The sequence below is a fragment of the Borostomias antarcticus genome (assembly GCF_949987555.1).
Source record: "Borostomias antarcticus genome assembly, chromosome: 25".
NCBI classification, from domain to species: domain Eukaryota; kingdom Metazoa; phylum Chordata; class Actinopteri; order Stomiiformes; family Stomiidae; genus Borostomias; species Borostomias antarcticus.
In genome coordinates this window covers 12,656,871-12,681,546 of record NC_140258.1, presented here as the reverse complement: position 1 = coordinate 12,681,546, position 24,676 = coordinate 12,656,871, and the positions used below count along the sequence as shown (strand labels likewise).

The window sequence follows — 24,676 nt, the reverse complement described above, 5'->3', positions numbered from 1 at the left end:
GATTGCTGCAGTGCTGAGGAGATCCATATCCTAGACCTGGGAACTAACATTCATTCAAGCTTCAGTTTGATCTCACTATTAAACCTTTTCCTTGCATGAAACATTATTTTTAATTTATTTTAGTGATTCTTTTTTTCTTTCTTTTTTGGGCTTTGTTTTGCGTTTTACCTAGTTTTTGCTTATCTTTATGCATGTGTCATTTTGAAAGATGTTGACTGAATTGAAAAAGTGAAATGTAGCACCTTAGACATGTCTCCACCTTTCCCTCTAGCAATCAGATTTATCTCTGGGGCTGTCTCTGTAGAGCTTTACTGTGATCTTTGATTAAATGTACATCTGACTATTTATAAGCTTAAGCTTAATACAATTTAGTCAAATTCCCAACACAATGCAACTACAGTAATTGGTGACCACAATTCCCTCAATCACAGTACAGCGACACTTCTCTGTACTACTTTAAGCTGTATGGAATTCCATTTAGTAGAAATAAAAAATCAACAGAATTGTCCTATGATCATAAATCAAGGATCACGTTTGGCTGAAAGAGCTCTATGTATAACTACCAGGTTCATTTGTACCGTATTTGTCCCTTACAAAGCTAGAGATCCCTTCCAATGTGTAACCTTCTGATGTCACTACCTTATCTGATTCCACCTATCTGCCCCGCCCTGCTAGCCCTGCCCACTGGGCAGTCATGTGACCATGATGCTGCGTTTAACTGGTGTCACCCTTCTCCCATACAGGTGAATCTGGTGCAGAGGAGTGGGGCCAGTGGAGCTCATGCTCAGTATCATGTGGCCAAGGGTCGCAGGTGCGAACAAGATCATGTGTCTCACCGTACGGATCGCACTGCAGCGGCCCTTTAAGAGAATCAAGGGTTTGCAATAACACTGCCCCCTGCCCAGGTAGTGTTAGAAGCAGATTCTTCAATGTTAACGACTTTCTCTCTTTCTCTCTCTTTTTTCACCTTTTCCTTTTTTTTTATGCCTAGGAAATGTGTTGTTGTTATTGTTATTATACTTGATCAAATGAACATTATTATTATTATTATTACGTTGTGTTTTCCCTTTATTTGCATGTTTTATTAGTGTTGTATTTGTGTTTTATCCATCTCGTTCCACATACTGATAAGTCATTTCATCAGCGTTTTCTGAAGTCATTGACAGTGATGATATGGATGTGCCTGGGCCCGAGGGAGCAGAAGAAACCCACATGTCACCAGACTAGATTTGCTTTAAAGGTCAAGGTCAGCTGTACATTTCCACAAATAGCAGTTTCTTCCAACACACTGCAGGGCATGTCTGGCAACAACGCATTCTGGCACGTCAGATGAGTCATGAGCAGTTTCAGGGAATCCTGCATACAAAGTTAGCAGCCACTGTCCCTTGGTTACAGGTCTTACATGCATATATAGGTTTACAGGTCTTACATGTACAGTATTTTTAATGTCAAGAAGACTGAGGTGCAATGTTGGTGCCAACCACTGCACACAATGACAATTAGGTCATTGTTGGTGATTTGTTTGTGCAGAATGTCTTGCATTATATATTTTAAGGTTGTTAGCAAGTGTCAAAAGAATGTGTGTGAAAGTGACAAAAGCAGGTATACCCACGCTCGTCTCTAGACTCTAAATCCACTTTTCACCTCAGAGTTTTTCAGGTTCAATTCTATTCTATGATTCAACATCAGAAACGAGGTTCAATCACAGTGACACCAATGTTTGAACCTGCTGGCTATCCAGAACTGAAAGGTGCTCTCTGACATTTCAACATATTTCACATTAAAATGTGCCATGAGCGCGTGTGGAGTTGGTCGTAGGGGTCAGCATTTCATAGTGCATGGTGCAAGAAGTCAGCCGTTTCATAAGGATGAATTTTGCACAAAAAAAAAGGCAGCCTCTTGTCCGTTTACAAGTGAATTAGTGGTGGGAGCGAGTTGGACTGGTGTGCGCTCTGGCCCACTCCGTCCGTCCACAGGTATGCTGGTGAATGCAAATGAGGAGTGATGAGGAATTACGAAGCAGAAGTTATAGAGCTGCCCAAATAAATCCATCTCTTCCCCCTCGGCGCGGCTTACGTGGCTGGCTAATGGACTAAGCCTAGGGTAATGTGCCGTTGTTTCAGGGAGGAATTTAGGCTGGCCGTCTAGCGAAATCGACTGCAGGAATATCGAGCTTTATGTGTCTTCCTGAGTCAAATAGTTTCAAGGGCAAATAGAGACGAGATTCTTTCAGGTTCTTATACATGTATCCCGGTCCACATGGCAACACTCTTAGCCCGACAATTTAGATCAGAATCTGGAGATGGTAGAGACAAAAGAGGTATCAGAATAGGTTAGACACGAAAAGAATTGTGCCACTTTTGGGTTTTAGAAGGTTTAAAGTTTGAGCATTGGAAAATGTGGGTACCAAGTGCCAGGCCACTTGAGTACCACTGGTTTAAAGCATAATGGAAGTTGTTTTCTAAAGGTGATTCAGGTTGTGAAAAGTGTATTCAGATACAGATACAGTAGAATGGTATTATGAGGGACCGCAGATAGATAAGCCCTTCATTAACACTGACTCTGTGAACCCTCATTAGCAGAATTATGATTCTGAACTGAGGAAATAATGTTCCCCGGCCTTCACAGGTGAAGTGATGGGAATTACATTTTTAATCAACAACGCTTGAGAGGGATTTGTGTTTCCATGAATCAGAACTCTGAAGGAGGGAAATGTCACTTGGCGAGACAGCGGGGCTCTCTGGAATCACTAACAACCAGATTTAGACCTATCCTGAGTGGTTTGAACTCTAACAGGTGAAGACACCAGAGCACATTTCACCAGACGGTGCCAGACAGTCTACTCTACAGGGGTAGAATAACTCACATCTGTGCCATTAGTCTGCACAGTGTTTGCCCCTGCCTGGTGGGCTCATAAGTGTACAGTTGTGCTCAGATTATTATTCAACATAAGTGCTGGGTTAGAGGTGACTTCACAGCCTCTGGCTAAAGGTAAGAGCATTCCCACGTGGTCAGTGGCTCTATGACGTCTCTTGCTGTGTTCTGTTTGCTGTGTGTGACTCTGCTTGGCCTCTGCTGTAGGACTGTGGCACTTCTTTTAGAACCTGTCAGGTCATGCTACACAGAGACGGGCCCTGTCTCAATACTCTTAACATGCACCTTTCTGTCCTCCCTTTCACAATGTCATCACTGACCTCTCTTGACTTGGATTGGTGAAAGCAATATCGCCAGTGTCACACTTGCTTTGCCTGATCCAAACATTTCAGATTACCTCAAGGAAATGTTTGAGAGGTCACCTCAAGGAAAGAAGGGAGGAAGTAAGGATGCATTGTTAGCGTATTAGGACAGAGACCAAGATGGCGATCAGTCCCTGACTCCTCCTCTATGTCCGCAGTGCACGGCGTGTGGGACGAGTGGTCGCCCTGGAGCCTGTGCTCGTTCACATGTGGCCGCGGCCACCGCACGCGCACTAGGATGTGTGCCCCTCCCCAGCATGGAGGACGGGTCTGCGAGGGACCTGAGACCCAGAGCAAACTCTGCAACATCGCCCTCTGCCCAGGTCAGTAAAGCCTCTATGGATGTACAATGTGCATGTACAGTATGAAGCATAATCAGAATGTGGGCCTTTTTACTAGGGCTGGGTTTAAAAAGATCGATTCATCGATTCAGAATCGATTCATGAATCCCAAAATCGATCTTTTCTTTAATGAATGAATGAATAAATGAAGGAATGAATAGTTCATTCATTCAATGATTCATTCATTCATTCATTTTTGGAAATCAGTATCGATACCCAGCCCTAGTATTGATGTGTTGCATAACTTGGCAGTCATGTAATTAAGGTATCAGCTAAAAAAAGTTTTAGTAACACTAACCGAATCGATATTGAATCGAATTTAATCGTGATAATCGATTCTGAACCTTGTGAATCGGAATCGATTCTTGAAATTCGACTCGATACCCAGCCCTACCTTTTACAGTATCTCTGTGGCAGAAAGTATGCTGTTTCCCTCTGCCCAGGTCTGTGTGATCATCTTGTCATTGTTCAACAATGTGCAGTCCGTTGTGGATGCAGTACAATACAATATAATGAATGTGTCCCTTTCCACTTATGTGCTGAAAAGATTTAGATTGCTATAAGATCATGTCAAGTTTCACTTCAAGTTTTAGACTTTAAAGGACTATGCTCGTTTTTGACAACCTGGACCTTATTTACGACATATTATAAGAAGTTTGACTCACCCAGATCACTTTTGTGTTGTTCGGAGGCCTGTAGAAGAAATTTAAAATCCAGCGCGAGCCAGTATATCCATGTAATGGCGGCGCACGGGGCAAAGGGAATGCAGCTTCTCAAAATCCATTTTCGGCCGCTAAACGGTTGTTTTCATCAATCAGATTGCATGAATCGACAGTTGATATTCCTCTACGCGAGCCATTCTTTCGGTTTTCAAATACGTGGTCTGTAGCCACTGTAATATGATCTTTACACTGGCTATGCTCCCTCACATTCTCTGCGCTACGATCGGATTGTTGCTGACGAATGACGACGACAATATTCTCGGCACCAACTACGATCGTAGCGCAGAGAATGTGAGCCGGAGAATAGCAGGCTGCGCGCTGGCCTGTGCGCATGCGTGCTGGAGCAAGTGGGGGAGAGGCTTGTAAAGATCATATTACAGTGGCTACAGACCACGTATTTGAAAACCAACCGAAAGAATGGCTCGCGTAGAGGAATATCAACTGTCGATTCATGCAATGTGATTGATGAAAACAACCGTTTAGCGGCCGAAAATGGATTTTGAGAAGCTGCATTCCCTATGCCCCGTGCGCCGCCATTACATGGATATACTGGCTCGCGCTGGATTTTAAATTTCTTCTACAGGCCTCCGAACAACACAAAAGTGATCTGGGTGAGTCAAACTTCTTATAATATGTCGTAAATAAGGTCCAGGTTGTCAAAAACGAGCATAGTCCTTTAAACCAATGTAGTCATTATACTGTACTATAGAGAGATATCCAGTATTGGTAGGAAAAGTCACCCAAGCGATCCACTAACTAAGGAGACTGCGTTCTCTTGACTGAACACAGCCCAAGACGTAGAACCTTTCGAGGCTGAGGGACAGCCTTCCACTGGCGAGTGGAAAACTACTGGCCCCATCAAGGATGGTGACACATTTCAAGCATAATAATAGGGGTCTAGGGCCCCCGCCATAGAGTCAACGGTAACACTTTCTATGACGGCCATGTCTATAATGCATTATAAACATACTTATTGTGTTATAATCTGTTTATAATGCATGTCTATAATGCATTATAAACATACTTACAATGTGTTATAATCTGCATATAGTACTAATAGTATAATTATAGTTATAAGGGGGTGGCTGTAGCTCAGTTGGTAGAGCGGGTCGTTCTATGATTGAAGGGTCAGTGGTTCGAATCCCAGCTCTGACTGTCCACATGTCGAAGTGTCCTTGGGCAAGACACCTAACCCCAAAATGCTCCCAATGAGCAGGTTAGCACCTTGCATGGCAGCTACCGCCATTGGTGTGAGTGTGTGTGAATGGGTGAATGAGAGGCCATTGTAAAGCGCTTTGAGTGCCACTAAGGTGGAAAAGCGCAATATAAGTGCAGTCCATTTACCATAAGCACACATTAATATTCATAATGCTTTATAAAAATAATCCTAAAACATTAACATATTTGATAATGACTTATATAAGGTCATGTCAATACTTCAGATTTTTTTTGCTGCAAGAATATAGAGTACTAATAATCATGCATTATAATGTGATTATAAGTTACTCTCATTGTGTGCTTCAAGTAAAGTAATGGAAATTCCTGTAATATAGGCAGATATACATCACAAGCTCACTATAAGTGGTCTATATATATATATATATATATATATATATATATATTCAACTTCATTTTTAAATGCGCCGACCTGGAGTAATCAAGAGATCAGACGCAGCCTAGCGGTTGCCATAGAAACTGTAACCACAGTAGGAAACCACTGTAACCATCAGGCTAATATTAGACTATTCATGCATAATAAGCCTCACATAAAGCCTCGCAAGTCACGCAAAGCATTGAATGGCTGCTTGGGGTTACGAGGGGCACAGATGAGCCTAACGGCTAGAGGCGAGGGATGAAAAACTGACTATTGATTTTACGTAAAAAAAACAACAACATCCAAACAGATGTAGGCTAATTCAGACAGGCAGTAGATGTGTTGCTATGTTCATTGATTGAGGTGCGCCATAGCAATGCAGTTCACCGCAAAATGGACTATGCAACTCAACTTCTAGCCTACACTTTTTAAAGCAAATATATTTGGGCAATACTTTTATTTTGTTTTCATAATTATGTTTTGTTATGTTTTCAGTTGAAAACATAACAAAACATAACAATATGCTGTTTCAATGCCACTCACGGAGGGTTACTCGACTTCGTCTCGGGCAGATAACACCCTCCGCTCGGGCATTGAAACAGCATATTGCCCGGCCCCTCGGTAAATATCCCTTACACACACACACACACACACACACACACACACACACACACACACACATATAAGGACCTGTGTACTGTATGATGGTGGTTGGTCTGTTATTTCATAATGAATGGCCTCCTAGTCTACCTCTGATATTTTTTCCACTTTACCTAAATGACCACTTACAGTGACTATTCACACACAATTGTACAGTGATATGAGCAGATTGTAATGCATTATTTAAGCAATAAACCACGAGAGGCCGTGTGTTATAGTGATTTTATAACAGCTAGGGGGCGTTGTTAGGCACGACGCGAAGCCTAATGTTAAATATTAAGATTTATTCAAAACGAAGCATCATTCCCTCAATTCCGCCGAGCAAAATAGTTCCCCTAACAAAAGGGTTGCCAAGCAACAACAACAACTACAATGCATTGGATCAAATGGGAGTCGCATTAATACTGAAAATGGAATGATATGCGGTCCCAGGTGTGTGTTACAAAGTATTTTAACACGGCTTCCAGCCAATCAGAATCAAGAACCAGAACCGTTGTATAAAAGTACATTTAAAATGCGTTATAGACATGGGCTTCATAGAAAGTGTTACCGAGTCGACACTGACATACTGAGGTGAAAACCGCTCAGCCACAATTACCTGTGGATGGCAAACAGATGAGCTGCAGATGTTAGTTTTACTACGGTAACTGACAGTTGGTTTTACTACGGTAACTGACAGTTGGTTTTACTACGGTAACTGACAGTTGGTTTTACTACGGTAACTGACAGTTGGTTTTACTACGGTAACTGACAGTTGGTTTTACTACGGTAACTGACAGTTGGTTTTACTATGGTAACTGACAGTTGGTTTTATTACGGTAACTGACAGTTGGTTTTACTCCGGTAACTGACAGAATTGTTCCCCATCCAATCCCTTTGTGTTTCAACCCTGTCCACGCAGGAGAATGATAATTAGCAGCAATTTTCCTGACATGTATGTTATTTTCTTGCTTAGCTACAGTATGCTGCCTGCACAGAGATCAGCCGAGACGAGCCGAGCCTATGCAAACTGACCTTGAACTGCCGAGCGGAAGAGTAGTACAAATAGAGCACTTCATCGTTTCTTTGGGGGGGTTTTTCTCACTAAATTGCCTATGCTCCTTTTCTGCCTAACCGTCCTTTCAAATGTACCACCTTCAATCTCCATTGGACATCTGCGCTGTACAGAACGTACTGCATGGGGGGATTAGGTAGTAGTAGGTAGTATTTCCCACCTGCACAAGAGCAGGTGGCAAACCCATTCCTCTTCCTCCTGTTCGTTTTCCCCTCAGCGGCCAGTCAGCCATTTTAGGTTATTTTCACCTGTGAGAACTAGCCCGGAAGACAGAAATACATAGAAGTACCCACGTATGATCCATCTCAGCTATTTCAGGCGTTGTGAAGTGATGAAAGTGTGCATTTACATGTGGTGTGTTTGTTTAGAGGACAATACACTCCAGACTCCAAAGCTGAGGGGACAGTGATCTAAATACCTACCTTTTTTCTCTTTTCTCTCTCTCTCTCTCTCTCTCTCCCTTTATCTCTGTCCTTATCTTTCTATCTCTTGCCCTCTCTCTTGCTCTCTTCCTTTCCCTCTCTCTCTCTCTCTCTCTCTCACACACACACACACACACCCCTCCTCTGGCTGTCCTCTCTCTCTCTTCCACTCTCTTGCTCTCGTTCCTTCTCCCTCTTTCTCCCCCCCAACACCCCCCCCCCCCCTTCCATCCCTCCTCTGGCTGTCCTCTCTCTCTCTGTCCTCTCTCTCTCTCTCTCACACACACACACACACACACACACACACACTCCCCCGTCTCTCTCCATCCCTCCTCTGGCTGTCCTCTCTCTCTCTCTCACACACACACACACACTCCCCTGTCTCTCTCCATCCCTCCTCTGGTTGTCCTCTCTCTCTGCCTATGGGGGATGTGTTTGCTGGGTTCTGCCTGGCTGGCTCAGTGGATGGCCAGTGGCAGGAGTGGAGCCCGTGGAGCGACTGCTCAGTGACCTGTGCCAACGGGACCCAGCAGAGGACCCGCCAGTGCTCAGCCGCGGCCCACGGGGGCTCTGAATGCCGTGGGCACTGGGCCGAGAGCCGGGAGTGCTACAACCCAGACTGCACAGGTAAGCTGGACCGCAGGGAACGGCTGCAGTCGGCCTTCCATCAAGCTACCTCACAATCACACAATCACGTACAGTACAGTACACACATGTGCACACACCCACACACACACATACGCAAGCACACATACAGTACACAATGCAAACCAGCAGAACTTTATAGCCATAAATTGAGCTGGATCCTTTGTGATCTGACATCTAAAAGTGTACATTGTGTCAGAAATATACAATGATTTGAGGAACAGGCTCCCTTCGAAGTCAACACACAGATACTGTATACTACATCTAAAACCCAGGAGATAATACAGTACATGAGGGATAACTTTGACAGCACTTACAGTATTTCCAGTGTGGTCTGTGTTGACTGGAATACCAGAGGAAAATTCTGTATCACCATCGTAAAAAAAAAAAAGGTTATCTTTTATTGACAGCTGGAATGTGATTTCAGCGATCACATGGTTTCCCCCTGCTGTGCCTATCTGCCACTCACTGGCCATGAGAATGATGACCTTGCTAAAAAAGCACTTCCTGCAATCGTATTTGTAAAATCCAGTTAGATGTAATGTATATTATTCATGTAAGTCAGTGTTAGCTATCCTAAGCTGTCTGTGTCAGCTGGGTAGGACACTCACACACACTTACTCGTCAGCTTAGTGAACATAACTACTATACTGTACCTAATCTACAAAATGTTCTTCTAGTTTCTTTACACAGAGCGGGATTTGAAAATGTGTGTGTGTGTGCGTGTGTGCGCGCGCGTGTGTGTGTGTGCGCATGAGTGTCGGTATATATATATAATACGTTATTGACCCAAGTGAAATGTCAGGCAGTGAATGCCAGAGCTCCAGTCGCTTGGTAAAGCTGGGCTCTATGCGTCTGAGCCATTCAGATACTGTAGACTCATTCATCACAAACACAAGCCTCTCTTTCCATGTGCCTCGATGTCAATAGAGAGAGAGAGAGCTGCACTCCACTGTCTGACTCAGCCTCACAGACTCCCCATCTAACAGAATGACTAAAATGGTCACGGTTGGAAAACATACATATGACCTACGTAGCCATTCTCCTCTTATTTTTACAACATGATCGAACTACAGTACCTAAATAAGAGTAATCCGATCTGTTGTGAATGTATCGACTATAACTAATGATGATTCTACCCACAATGCACTTAACCCTGATTCGACCATAGTTAAATAGTCTTCTACCAGACTATTTTGACCCTCGCTGCTCACTGTACGAAGGCCTATGTGACGTGGGCCAGATATGTTTCGCGTTGTTTCAGTTTGCGCGGCCGGCCGGTTCAGACTAATGTGTGAAAGATGTGGCGACACATTCCCGGCGTGAAAGCACCACCAGAAAAAAGAAAAAACAGAGACGAACATGTTGAACAAGAAGAAGAACGGACAGTTAAACGTAATACTAATGTCACGGCACGGCACAGCGTTTTATTGAAAAGTGGAAAATTGACGAGGCCGGCCAGCTGCGGTCATGGCTGAAATACGAGCCCCATACCAACACAATGAGCTGCAGCCTTTGCCTCCAGCACGCGAAAGAAAAGCAGAAACAAAATCCGTTCGTCTTAAGGACAACAAACATGAAGTTAGAAAGCATAAAGGACCATGAGAGGTCTAGGTGTCACACCGATTGCCTCAAAGCATCTCAAACTGTGAGCTCGACCCCTGTTGTGAAGTCGGTGACATTAGGTCAGTAGGGCTGCCAAGTCTCGAGACACACAAATTTCAGCCTATTCTCACGCTCTCACGCCACACTTCACAATTATCACGCAGAGAAATGACCAATCCCTAAGTACTAGCAGTTCAATGTTCACGAGACCCTTGTTTTGAAATTACGTTAAGGAACGCTATTCTCGCCTCCCAGTCGTCCTCTGTGTCCAAAGAACGCTACCCAGGGGGTGGGGGGGGGGGTGGGGGGAGAGCCCCGCCTCGGGGGGGAGGGGGTAGTCAAATAATGCATGATTATTTTTAGGGGCCAGTGAAAAATATGTTTGGCCGGTGAATTTTTGGAGGTCACCAGCCAATGGCTGGTGAGCTAAAAAGTTAATTTTACGGCCTGTATACAGGGCCGTAGCCAGGGTTTAAAAATTAGGGAGGTCCTTTTTTTTTTTTTTTTTACCAACTTTTTTACGCAACTGGCTAGCCATGGTCTAGAGATCAACGTCAGTCACTCACACTGTTCTCCTCCTCTGTCCTGTGGGTGTCTGTTCTCCTCCTCTGTCCTGTGGGTGTCTGTTCTCCTCCTCTGTCCTGTCTGTTCTCCTCCTCTCTGTCCTGTGGGTATCTGTTCTCCTCCTCTGTCCTGTGGGTGTCTGTTCTCCTCCTCTGTCCTGTGGGTGTCTGTTCTCCTCCTCTGTCCTGTCTGTTCTCCTCCTCTGTCCTGTGGGTATCTGTTCTCCTCCTCTGTCCTGTGGGTATCTGTTCTCCTCCTCTGTCCTGTCTGTTCTCCTCCTCTGTCCTGTGGGTGTCTGTTCTCCTCCTCTGTCCTGTCTGTTCTCCTCCTCTGTCCTGTGGGTATCCCTGCCACAATCTTTTTGGCATCTTCGGCGCTACTGCCTGGCTGTTCTGTGAGAGGAGAGATTATAGAGAGAATAATCATACCTTATTCATCATTATATCACACTAGTATGTTGCTTGAAAATAATTTCGAATTAATTCAAGAATGCAGATTAATATGAAAGCAGGCTATGCAAAATGGTTGTGCATTAAAATCTTAATTGGTAATTTTCACTTCTTTCCAATTTAAAGATGTCCAAGACATATTTAAGAACACATTAATTGTCCATTAAACTAGCAACCATATTACCTTCTAGTCTACATTTCAGCATGTAAAAGTTTGCAACCATCTGTCTGTTTAGAATGATAAATAAAATAAAGCTAAATAAATAAAGCTTTGATTGATTGATTGATTGATTGATTGATTGATTGATTGATTGATTGATTGATTGATTGATTGATTGATTGATTGATTGATTGAATGAGACGGCAGCTCGCGCCTCCCGCCAGAACACCTCAGGCCCAACTGTCGAATGCCTCAGCAGACAGGGGAAATCGTTCATATAACAGTTTCAGCGAAACAACCGAACTAGAAATGTTACTATAAGAAATGATAATTCGGCAAACTTGTAGCATATCAAATGGATAATGTAAGAGTTAGAGTAATAGAACAAATCTGAGGTGAATAAATTCCCACTTGTCATATTTAGGCTACATAATACGGTAGCTAAGCTAGCTAGCTATCATGGCATCTGGCACTCTGCAAATTATGCCTCTTTTGCGTGTTAATTTAACGTTACTAGCTTGCTAGCTACTTAACTAGCACCAGAGTGTTTGGCTATCTTAGACTCAAAAAACTCTTCAATTAAGAAAACTGTTGTAACAACAATGATGTAGTTAATGTTGTTCATGAAGCTTGATTTTCAGCAATAACTTCGTACATTTCTTACCTCACGGCGGAACAGGCTCGTCACTGTTCTGTCACCAGGCTGCGCGCGCATCATGATTTGAATAAGTAACGTCAACCGTTAGGTAACTGTGATATAATGGTATATAGATATAACTAGGTAACTGTTACATAATGGTATAAAGATATAACTAGGTAACTGTGATATAATGGTATATAGATATAACTAGGTAACTGTTACATAATGGTATAAAGATATAACTAGGTAACTGTGATATAATGGTATATAGATATAACTAGGTAACTGTTACATAATGGTATAAAGATATAACTAGGTAACTGTGATATAATGGTATATAGATATAACTAGGTAACTGTTACATAATGGTATAAAGATATAACTAGGTAACTGTGATATAATGGTATATAGATATAACTAGGTAACTGTTACATAATGGTATAAAGATATAACTAGGTAACTGTGATATAATGGTATATAGATATAACTAGGTAACTGTTACATAATGGTATAAAGATATAACTAGGTAACTGTGATATAATGGTATATAGATATAACTAGGTAACTGTTACATAATGGTATAAAGATATAACTAGGTAACTGTGATATAATGGTATATAGATATAACTAGGTAACTGTTACATAATGGTATAAAGATATAACTAGGTAACTGTGATATAATGGTATATAGATATAACTAGGTAACTGTTACATAATGGTATAAAGATATAACTAGGTAACTGTGATATAATGGTATATAGATATAACTAGGTAACTGTGATATAATGGTATATAGATATAACTAGGTAACTGTGATATAATGGTATATAGATATAACTAGGTAACTGTGATATAATGGTATATAGATATAACTAGGTAACTGTGATATAATGGTATATAGATATAAGTAGGTAACTGTGATATAATGGGATATAGCTCGAATGCACACAGGTTTCCCACTTGCGACTTGCCACCTCCGACCACAAACGAACGCACCATTAGTTCAAAGCAAAGCCGCCTGTACGTCCAGAAGCGACCAAGTGCTGTATGCAGGGGGGAGTAGGCTACCGTTGCCAAACATCAGACACTACTACCGGACATTTTCAACTCCCGACTGTACATTTATATTGTGACCTTTCTATGAAATTGCTTTTTATTTATTTTTGTATCAAAATGTATAAAAACATTTTGTTTTTCCAAAATAATTACCGAGTTCCGGACCTCGGTGACCTCAGCTGGCTACGGCCCTGCCTGTATATGGTTCAAATGTCCTTGTAGCTGCCCCTTTCTCAGCTCCCCTTTAAGCTCCTTCTGGATGATCTTCTCCTCCTCCCTGTTCTTGGCCATGAAAGCCAACTTCTTCCTGTTGAGAAGGGTTTTCATGTCCTTGCTAATCCATGGTTTAATGTTGGAGAAGCAGGATGGCGGTGAGGAACTCATAGAGGGCCTGGGCTGCCTCTCACTGGTACTATAGACCAGGGTGGAATCCTCTCTGTTCATTTCAAACAGCCACTGAGGTTAGTTCTAGGACGTGTGTGTGTGTGCGTGTGTTGTGGCCGTGTGTTCCTGTGGGCCCGTGTGTGTGTGTGTGTGTGTGTGTGTGGAGGAGGAGAAAGTGGTAAGTGCAGGTCAGATGGAGAGAGCGGTGTGTGTTCTCCCTTCCAGGCCCATTTTTTGTAGCTCTCAGACAAGGGCAGGTGATTTACTGCGTGGCTGAGGGCGAACAGATGTTTTTTTCCTAATGCTAGATTTTACAGTGTTCATTAAAGGGCCATAAAACATTCCGCTGCTTTAGAAACTTTATCATAAAATGCGTTTTAATACTGGCAAAGTGAGTCAAATTACTACCACTGTCCGAAAGCAGTCACTCAGTCAATAAAACAGACATATTCTTGATTATGACCTAAGTACCTAAGTATTATCATGATGATTTTATTAATTGAATCTGACTTGAATCCAAAGTTTTACTATGTCGCTGTGTACCATAAAACATGCCTGCATGTCCACAAATATCACCGTTTTCTGTTCGTTTCTGAATGAGCTGAATGCACATAATTTAGCTACACTTATCATGATTGCGGTCTCCATCTCGGGAGAGCGGGTCAAAGCGGGGCTCAAGGTGACGCTGGCTCTCTTAGAGGTCACGTGACAGACATTGAAGGTTGTGAGCTGTGACGGTCATGAGTAAAACACACAGAGGCCCACCCCCCTGGCTGGGGTGGGTAAAGTGGTTGATCTCTGGCGTGCGTGAGGGTAAATGGAGGTCGACTGTATGACGACATATGCAGACGCACAACCCTCATTTTTCTGTGGACATTGATTAGTCTACACACTCACTTGTTAATCTTCTGTCCTTTCCAAAAGATATAAAAACGATGGATTTAATCGCTCAGTGCTCCATCACGGAGAGGATTTGGTCTAGTAGTGTCTTTGTGTTGTTTGTCTATGTTCTGCGTCATGTACTGTATGTGTGTTCTGTGTGGATCACAGGCAGCGTGATTTTGATGTGATTGGTTCTATCCTCTAGCCAATGGCCAGTGGAATCCGTGGGGCCCCTGGAGTGGCTGCTCCAAGTCATGTGATGGGGGCTGGCAGAAGCGGGCTCGGGTGTGCCAAGGCGCCGCGGTCACCGGGCAACAGTGCGACGGCACAGGAGAGGAAGTCCGCAAGTGCAGTGACCAGCGTTGCCCAGGTAACCCTGACGATAATTGAGCTAACTGGGAGACAATTAAGACTGAGTGAGGAGAGAGAGAGAGAGAAAGAGAGAAAGAGAGAGTGACTGAATGGGAGTAAGGCCTGTGAAGATAATTATTTCCATTTATGTGGGAGGACTATAGTACCATGACATGAGATATAGGCGCCTCACCCCTCCCCCTCTCCTCTCTTCCTTTCCCCTCTCAATCTCTCTACCTCTCCTCCTCTCCCCCTCTCAATCTCTCCTCCATTCCACCTCTGCGCTTCTCCTCACCTTCATCTCTCCCCCTCATCCTCACTCAAACAATGGCATTCATTCACCCACTTGTTTGTATCTCCATGCAGTTGCTATCTATCTTTTCTAAAGAAAGAAAGAAAGAAAGAAAGAAAGGGAGAGAGAGAGAAAGGATGAGAGAGGCAGAGGGTGAGTGGGAGAAAAACAATTAGAGAAACTCACACTGTAGTAAAGAGTCCCTCATGCATTAGTGTGGGGAAAACACTTCTGATTGCCAAGCGAGGACTACAGAGACAAGGTGTGATCAACAGAGAGAATAGGACATGTGTGTGAGGGTACCAGTGAGATGCTGCCACTCTGCTTACATCAGTGTCTCCAGACTCTGCTATTAAAGTCAATCCTCATTTCATTAGCAGTCTCCTGGTACCGCCATGTTAGAAATACAGTAGATCATATGTCACTTAGAATAAATGCTTAATTTCAGTTCAACACGTGCCAAACCGCTCACAGTAAACTATCCTCAAAGGTTTGGATTTTTACTAAAATGAAGTGATAATGCACTTGATTGGTTGATCGGTTGGTTTATTCCAGCGCCATATGAGATCTGTCCAGAGGACTACGCTGTGTCCATGGTCTGGAGACGGACGCCATCGGGGGAGATGGCCTTCAACCGGTGTCCCCCCAACGCCACAGGTAAACAAATCTGACATCATCACAATGCACCACAGGTAAACACCCGCTGACATCATCATAACGCACCATAGGTAAACACCCGCTGACATCATCATAACGCACCATAGGTGAACACCGGCTGACATCATCACTACTTGCTGCTACTACTACTGCTGACATCATCACAGGTGAACACATGCTGACATCATCAAATGTCACACAGATTTTATGTGGGTTTTCCCACTAATTTTCTGCGTTGGGGGGTTGCCAGCCTGTCACACTGCCTGTCACCAATAATGGCCAGAGGCTAGGAATGTAATATTATTATTATTTTATTATTATTATCATTATTATTACTATTATTATTATTATTGTTTTTATTATTATTGTTGTTGTTATTATTATTCTCACAGCAATGTTAATCATTTCTCTGTTGTCTGTTGTCTATTCAGAGGGGTGGATGTATCCGGTGCTGAGAGCATTACTCATGTTTAGGTAGAGTAGTGATGAATACACTCCTGTCATATTCCGCTGAGGTGCCACCCTCCAGCTGAGGCAGATTCTAGTGCTCTCAGATGTGTGTGTGTGTGTGTGTGTGTGTGTGTGCGCGCGTGTACTGCCTATAGACTTGCCTCCTGCTTACAGACTTGATCTCTGCAGTGTTTTAGGGTGAGGAGAAAGGAATGTAGGAAAATGCACACAAGAGTAACAGTTACAAGGCTTTCAAACACAGCGTGGAAGTTTTTAGGTGGCATTACCTTTTACTTTGATAGCATGTTGATGGTACAGTACCACAGCTGAAAGAATTCAAACAATGAATGTCTATGGAAGAGGTACGTTGAACCCTACTTTAAATTTGTTGGGGCTACAGACTCTTTTCTGGCTGACAAGCATATTAAAAATGTAATGCTTTGTGTTTAGACTCAACTCAGTGGATGTCTAGGAGATATATTGGCCTTAATAAGCAGGAGCCTTGCCTGAACATTTGTATGAGAACTACAGACTCCATTCTAACGATGAAATACTGAGAATAGCAAGCCTATCAAGGCTATACATGCTGTGATGATATGAGGCTGTGTGGATGTGAGGCTGTGATGATGTGAGGCTGTGGGGGTATGAGGCTGTGATGATATGAGGCTCTGTGGATATGAGGCTGTGATGATATGAGGCTGTGATGATATGAGGCTTTGTGGATGTGAGGCTGTGTGGATGTGAGGCTGTGGGGATATGAGGCTCTGATGATATGAGGCTGTGATGATGTGAGGCTGTGATGATATGAGGCTGTGTGGATGTGAGGCTGTGATGATATGAGGCTGTGTGGATGTGAGGCTGTGATGATATGAGGCTGTGATGATATGAGGCTGTGATGATATGAGGCTGTGATGATATGAGGCTGTGGGGATATGAGGCTGTGATGATATGAGGCTTAATGGATGTGAGGCTGTGATGATATGAGGCTGTGATGATGTGAGGCTGTGTGGATGTGAGGCTGTGATGATGTGAGGCTGTGATGATATGAGGCTGTGTGGATATGAGGCTGTGTGGATATGAGGCTGTGTGGATGTGAGGCTGTGAGGATAAGGGAGGGGAAGGACCGGCGGCCGGGATGAAATCACGGAGTCTGGAGGTGTTCTCCTCCCACTCCGCACGTCAGGTGTGGTCCACCCTCCTGCCTCGGTGATGTTAAGATCTCTGCATTGCTGCAGGAGATCCCGTGTGGCACAAAATGGTGTCTGGACTTGAGACGCCGGGGAGGCTCTGCTGTTGCAGTGAGCCTGTCGTGGAGCAGGTGGTTAGGGTCCTCGGCCCGGCAGGCGAGAGGTGCTGTGGTTCCTGTGTGGCGGAGGCCAGCGGGCTGGATGCCTGCAAGGATGGGAATGTCGTCCACAGGAGTGGGACAAAGGCGTTGATAGGCTGGTCGATGAGGCGGGTGTGAGCGCTGTGACACCAAACCGGTGCGCAGTATTGACTGGTGGAGTAGACCAGGGCCAGGGCTGCCGTACGCAGTGTTTTTGCGCCGGCGCCCCAGCCTGATCGGACCAGTCACCTCATCAACGCCACATGAGCTGTTAACTTATTGCGCAGTGACTCGAGGTGTCGGTGGAATGTGAGCGACCTGTCCAATGTCACGCCGAGATAGGTTGGTTCGGCGAAGCATTGCAGGGGTGTTCCATCGATGTGCACTCGTAGCTCACGTTTGGCTTCCTTGTTGTTAAGGTGGAAGGCCGCCGACACCGTCTTTGCCTCGCTGAGCTTCAATCTCCATTTCCGGAGGTATGCCGCTAGTGTCCACTAATGTCCTGGCTCAGGGTCTCCTCCACGCTCTGCCAGTCTCCAGCAGAGTACACCAGCGTGAGGTCGTCTGCGTAGGCGTACTTCCTGGAGACTGTGGTCGGCAGGTCGTAGGTGTAGATGTTATAAAGGAGGGGCGCCAGGACAGATCCCTGGGGGACACCGTTCTTAAGGCATCGCAACCTGCTTCGCTGTCCGCTACCGGTGGTGAGGGTGAAGCTGCGGTTTGGGACGAGCTCCATGATCATGCTGACCATGTGCCTGTCCGGCAGCAGGCGGAGCAGCTTGCAGGTGAGGCCGCGGTGCCATACGGTGTCGTAGGCAGCCGTCGGGTCTATAAAGTACGGCTCCAGCAGAGAAGGTGTCTGCTGTGAGGCTGTGAGGCTACGAGGCCGGGCAGGGAGGCTGCGGGCTCTGTGACTGTGGGAGGCCGAGCTCTCTGTGGATGTGTGGTTGTGCCGGGGGGGGCGGAGGAGGGGGGGGGGGGGGGGCAGAGAGGCCGGGCTGTGGACCTACTGTACAGCACACATGTCCTTCAGTCAGAACTAGACCACTAGGCAGAGAACAGTGGTGGAGATGGAGGGTTGGGGGGGGGGGGGCAGGTCTGAACACAGGGGGGGCGGGACTTCAGGGGGGGGGGGCAGGTCTGAACACAGGGGGGCCGGGACTTCAGGGGGGGGGGCAGGTCTGAACACAGGGGGGGCCGGGACTTCAGGGGGGGGGGCAGGTCTGAACACAGGGGGGGCCGGGACTTCAAAGGCAGGAGCTGTGGGGCGGTGATAGGGACTAATAAGGGGCCGGAGTGTGTGTGTGTGTGTGGAGCTCAGTGGGGTGTCACTAGGGGGTTGGCCCTCCCCTTATGCCCTCAGGTTAGTCTTATGTTGCCGCATGGCTGCTTACAGCAGGCGCACGCGTGTTCGTGTGTGTGTGTGTGTGTGTGTGTGTGTGTGTGTGTGTGTGTGTGTGTGTGTGTGTGTGTGTGGGTGTGGGTGTGTGCGTGTGTGTGTGTGGGTGTGTGTGTGTGTGTGTGTGTGTGTGTGTGTGTGTGTGTGGGTGTGTGTGTGTGGGATATGCACTCATAGCCTGGGGGCTTATATCCTGGGAGGTTGGAACGGAGAAGCAGTGGGATGTTGTAGGAGGTACAGCTCTGGTGTGTGTGTGTGTGTGTGTGTGTGTGTGTGTGTGTGTGTGTAGGCTGCTGAATGAAAATCTTGCGGTATAACAGCAGCACAGGACAAGAGGCCTGATGTGTGAAGACCACTCCAGCACATCCACACACACACACACACACACACGCACATCCACACACACACACACACACACGCACGCACACACACACACACACGCACACGCACACACACACACACAATCACAGAAGAAGATGCTTTTGGTGTGGTGTCAGGTCTGACTCTGCTGTGTGTGTGTGTGTGTGTGTGTGTGTGTGTGTGTGTGTTTAATGTGGATGTCTGACAGGTATCTTGACTACACACCTCTTTTCATGAGGAGACACATTCAGTTTCATTCAACACAGATGAAAGCAGACTTCCGGTGGCGCGAGAGTGAAGATGGTTGTTTGAAACTTTAGCTCCCGACTGCACTACCATAAACCCCCCTACAAACTAGGAGATTGAACGAGAAAAGTGTTTTTGACATCTGATAACGGAAGGGGGGAAAGAAAGGGGCCGAAAAAGCGACGAAAGGGTAGAATTTTCAAGAGATGACGATAAAATGGACATGGAGGAAAATGCTAGCTCTAGCGGCAGCAACGAGGCCGTGCTAGGAGGCTGTAGCAACGAGGCCACGCTAGGAGGCTGTAGCAACGAGGCCGTGCTGGGAGGCTGCACCAACGAGGCCGTGCTAGGAGGCTGCAGCAACGAGGCCGTGCTAGGAGGCTGCAGCAACGAGGCCGTGCTAGGAGGAACGGTTTCCCTGACCTCCATTCGCGATATTATAAAAGAATCAATGGCTACGTCGATGTCTGAACTGGAAAATAATATTTCCAAGCCGCTATCAGACTTCCAGTGCACCTTCCAGGAAAAAACGGTTAGGTGAAATGAGAGAAGACATTAACCAGGAGATGGAGGTGACTGCGGGACAAATAGCAACGACGTCTCAACGACTGGAAGAAGTCGAAGAACACATCAGAGAGGTGGAAACGTTCGGCGTGGAGGCTAAAGAGGTTATATCCAGCTTACAGGAAACTCAACTCACACTACAATCAAAGATCACCGAACTCGAAGGACATATAATAGGCCTATTTGTGCATACAGTGAGCATTCGTCAGAAGCAGTCTGCAAAACAATGGTAGTGATATAATGTGGTCCATAGAGGTTATATGGCATAATTCACCACAATACGTATCTTATATGTAAGGCTACTTTCCCAGATATACATATTTATTTCCTCACATCAGGTAGCCTATGAACAGCTAAAGGATGGCTCTCAACCCCAGTCTGCAGCAGGCCTATTACTCACTTACTATGCACAAATAGGAATACTACCCCACTCACATGCAATACAAAGCTGGAAATGGAGTGTAATGTCCCTCCCCAAATCATGTAGACATAATTGGTATCACATAACTGACATATGGCCTTGAAAATCATAGGTTCGGTAATTTTCGGAATGCCGGCCCTTCGGAGTGCAGGTATTTGGGAGTGGCGCCATGTCACCCAGACCAAGCTGCTGAGGACCTATGAGCGAAAGGCTTCACTATCCCGCCGATATCCGAAGGCCGACGGAGGGGAGGGAGGCAACACAGTTGAGCTGACGTTGGGAACAGGACTGGCCGCAGTTCCAGTGAGGAATACCAGCGGAAAATTCGGGGTAAATTCCGTGGATGTCAACAACAGGTCGAACCAGACGCCGAGTGAAGAGAATTCATCCCATTTTAACGTGACGTCACCACACCCCCCTCTCTGATTTTTTCCTATTTCTTCGCCATGGAAACAGAAGGACAATGTTGATGGGCTGCCTTTTCTCCAGATTTCTACACCACTTTTTATTCTCCCTGCCCAATCTGTGTGCTGAGATTGGACCCTTTGCCAGCATGCAAAGTATAGCTTACTGCTCTGAATTGAACACCCACTGCTCGTTTCTGGCCGAGGTTAAGCTACACTTTTATTTTGACAAGGTAAAGTAGTCAGTCTGTAGAGTTTGATGGACAGCCATCCACACAACGACTTGAGGGGGCCCGGCCCCTTGTGGTTGGGACCCCCCCCCCCTACACAGGAGGTACAGAGAGAACCTATTTGATGGAAGCCCAGTTTGTTCATACTGACATTTGTACTTTCTAATGTGGATGTCAAAAACTCACTACTTGTGACCCCTGTACGTTTGTTTGTTCGTTATTTTTTATTTCTCATCTCTTGTATTGTTTTGAGTACTGAAGAATAACATGTAACCTCATTTTAAGCCAGTTGTATAACTGTCCAGTGCTTTGTTTATTGAAAGTTGAAAATTAAAGTATAAAAAAACCCACAGATGAAAGCACAGATGTTTCGGAGGCATGGGTCTGGTCTGCTGTGAATCACCTTCAGCACTGTAGCACTGAGACCTACAAAGAAGGCTCTCTCTCCTCTCTCTGTGTGTCTCCCTCTCTGCTCTCTTCATGTCTCTCTCTGCTCTCTTCATGTCTCTCTGTCCTCTCTGTCTCTCTCCTCTCTCTCTCTTCATGTCTCTCTCCTCTCTTTATCTCTCTCTCCTCTTTCTCTCTCTCCTCTCTCTGTCTCCCTCTCTGCTCTCTTCATGTCTCTCTCTCCTCTCGTTATGTCTCTCTCTCCTCTCTGTCTCTCTCCTCTCTCTCTCTCTTTATCTCTCTCTCCTCTTTCTCTCTCTCCTCACTCTCTTTATGTCTTTCTCTCCTCTCTTTCTTTGTCTCTCTCCTCTTTATCTCTTCTCTCCTCTCTGTCTCTCTCCTCACTCTCCTCTCTCTCTCCTCTGTCTCTCTCCTCTCTCTCTTTATGACTCACTCCCTCTCCTCCCCACCTCTCTCTCTCTTTATTTCTCTCTCTCCCTCTATCTCCCCTTCACTCTCTCTCTCTCTCTTTATGTCTCTCTCTGCCTCGAGGTGTGCGTGGGAAATGACAACAACGTGAAGATAAGTCTCTTATGAACCAGATTTAATCTCTCTTTTTCTTTCCTCTCCTTTTATGTCCTTCCCCCTTCCCTCTCTCCCTCCCTCCCCCTCCATCTCATTATCTCTCCCTCTCTTATCCCTTCCTGTCCCTCTCTCCCTCCCTTCCACTCCCTCTGCCTCTATTCTTCTTCTCTCCCTCCCCTTCTTACTTTCCAATTGTCTTTCTCTCTCCCCCTCTCGCCCTCCTCTGTCTCTCTCTTGTCTACAGGCACCAGTAGTCGGCGCTGCGCTCTGGATTATCGTGGCGTGGCCTTCTGGGAGCAGCCCAGCTACGCTCGCTGCATCACTAATGACTTCAGATACTTGCAGCAATCAGTAGGTGCACCGTCAGCTTCCTCGCCAGCGCCGCCGCGGTTCACAGCCTCCATTCCTCCACCCCTCCAAGCTTCCACACCTACATCCCTCCATCCTTCCACACCTACATCCTTCCATACCTCCACACCTCCGCCCCTCCATGCTTCCACACCAACATCCCTCCATGCTTCCACACCAACATCCCTCCATGCTTCCACACCTACATCCCTCCATCCTTCCATGCCTCCACATCTCCATGCTTCCACACCTACATCCCTCCATCCTTCCATACCTCCACACCTCCATCCTTCCATCCTTCCATACCTCCACCCTTCCATACCTCCACACCTCCATCCTTCCATACCTCCACACCTCCATCCTTCCACACCTACATCCCTCCATCCTTCCATACCTCCACACCTCCATCCTTCCATACCTCCACACCTCAATCCTTCCATACCTCCACACCTCCATCCTTCCATACCTCCACACCTCAATCCTTCCATACCTCCACCCCTCCATCCTTCCATACCTCCACACCTCAATCCTTCCATACCTCCACACCTCCACCCCTCCATCCTTCCATACCTCCATCCTTCTACACCTCCATCTCTCCTCCCCTACACACTGGAGTGGTCCAACCTTCCATCCCTCCAACCCTCCACAACTCAATCTCTCCACTCCTCCATCCCTCCATCTCTCCACACCTCCATCTCTCCACACCTCCATCCCTCCACACCTCCATCCCTCCACACCTCCATCCCTCCACACCTCCATCCCTCCACACCTCCATACAAGTATTTGTCTAATTCATTGTGTTACTTCATTCAAAGCCTATCAGAATACAGCATGTTCACAATTTTTGTAGACTAAACTTGTGGTGCCGTGCACACTGCACAGAATTGTCAGTGCATCAACTTTCCCCATTTCAAACATCTCCCTTCACAGCCAGGAGAGGAGTGTGTGTCATTGGCACGCATTTGATTGGCTTATGCTTGTGAGTGCAGGTTTTGAGTCTGAAAAATGCTTCCACAAAACATGTGTATCCTCTGTGGTACCTTCGCTGTTAGATACAGATGCTTCAGTTTCCGTTTTATTTTATTTTATTTGTTAGAGAGGGACAATGTACATTAAGAAACATTTGATAAAATAGAATGTAAATGTACCCAATTGTAGCCAAAAGGCTAGTTTACATTGGCAGTCCCCCTGCCAGAAATAATCGTCTAGTACCTAGTAAAAAAGATTAAAACGCAAGTACAAACACATTAGCAATAACATATATACTATGCTATGAATGCTTGATGGCCCCCATGCTTATCCACGGACGGGATGAATGAGTAGTGATCGACCAGAGGTGGTACATTTGGACTAATGGGATATTTCATATCCGCTTCCTTTTCCTGTCTTCCTGATCTAACTTCCTGTCTGTACGGGAATTGATGTGGCGAGGGTGTGTTATCCTTTGTTACAGTAGAGTGGTCATCTAATGGTCAGGGGTAGGAGTCTGTTAAATATTCTAGATATCACAGCTAGCCAAGAACACGTTTGACATTTAACAAAATGGAAGGGTATTAAAATAATGAAGACATAGAACACGGAACCCTGGAATGAGATAAATCAAAAGAATGTTCTTCTTCTTGTTAACCCTGAGCAGTAACGCCACGACACGGCTCCTCTCCTCCCCTCCTCTCCCCTCCCCTCCTCTCCTCTCCTCTCCTCTCCTCTCCTCTCCTCTCCTCTCCTCTCCTCTCCTCTCCTCTCCTCTCCTCTCCTCTCCTCTCCTCCCCTTTCCTCTCCTCCTTTTCTCTCCTCTCCCCTCCCCTCCCCTCCTCTCCCCTTTCCTTTCCTCCTCTCTCCTCTCCTCCCCTACTCAACCCTCTTTCCTCTCCTCCTTTTCTCTCCTCTCTCCTCCCCTGCTCTCCTCTCCCCTCTCCTCCTCCTGTCCCCTCTCTCCCCTCCCCTCTGCTCCCCTCCTCTCCCCTTTCCTCTCTCCTCTCCTCCCCTACTCAACCCTCTTTCCTCTCCTCCCCTACTCAACCCTCTTTCCTCTCCTCCTTTTCTCTCCTCTCCTCCCCTGCTCTCCTCTCCCCTCTCTCCCCTCCTCTCCCTCTCTCTCCTCTCATCCTCTCCCCTCTGTCCTCTCCTCTCCCCTCTCTCCTCTCATCCTCTCCCCTCTGTCCTCTCCTGCTCTCTTCTCCTCTTCATGCTCTAGTTAACACTTTGAGCCCTTCGATGGTTCATCCTAAAAACAGCTGGCAA

The 24,676-nt window shown here is 45.8% G+C and overlaps 1 protein-coding gene across 3 annotated transcripts in view; it reads left to right on the top strand.

Moving 5' to 3' along the window:
• adgrb3 (adhesion G protein-coupled receptor B3) overlaps window positions 1–24,676 on the top strand; it is a gene marked incomplete at both ends in the record, with an annotated part of 145,661 nt that overhangs the window by 55,639 nt on the left and 65,346 nt on the right. For all 3 annotated transcript variants that reach the window (XM_084458584.1, XM_084458583.1, XM_084458582.1), the window contains 6 exons: window positions 744–905; window positions 3,395–3,559; window positions 8,492–8,656; window positions 14,620–14,784; window positions 15,613–15,714; window positions 22,332–22,438. In XM_084458584.1, the coding sequence (XP_084314710.1) occupies window positions 744–905; window positions 3,395–3,559; window positions 8,492–8,656; window positions 14,620–14,784; window positions 15,613–15,714; window positions 22,332–22,438 (866 nt within the window). The remainder of the gene's footprint in view (window positions 1–743; window positions 906–3,394; window positions 3,560–8,491; window positions 8,657–14,619; window positions 14,785–15,612; window positions 15,715–22,331; window positions 22,439–24,676) is intronic.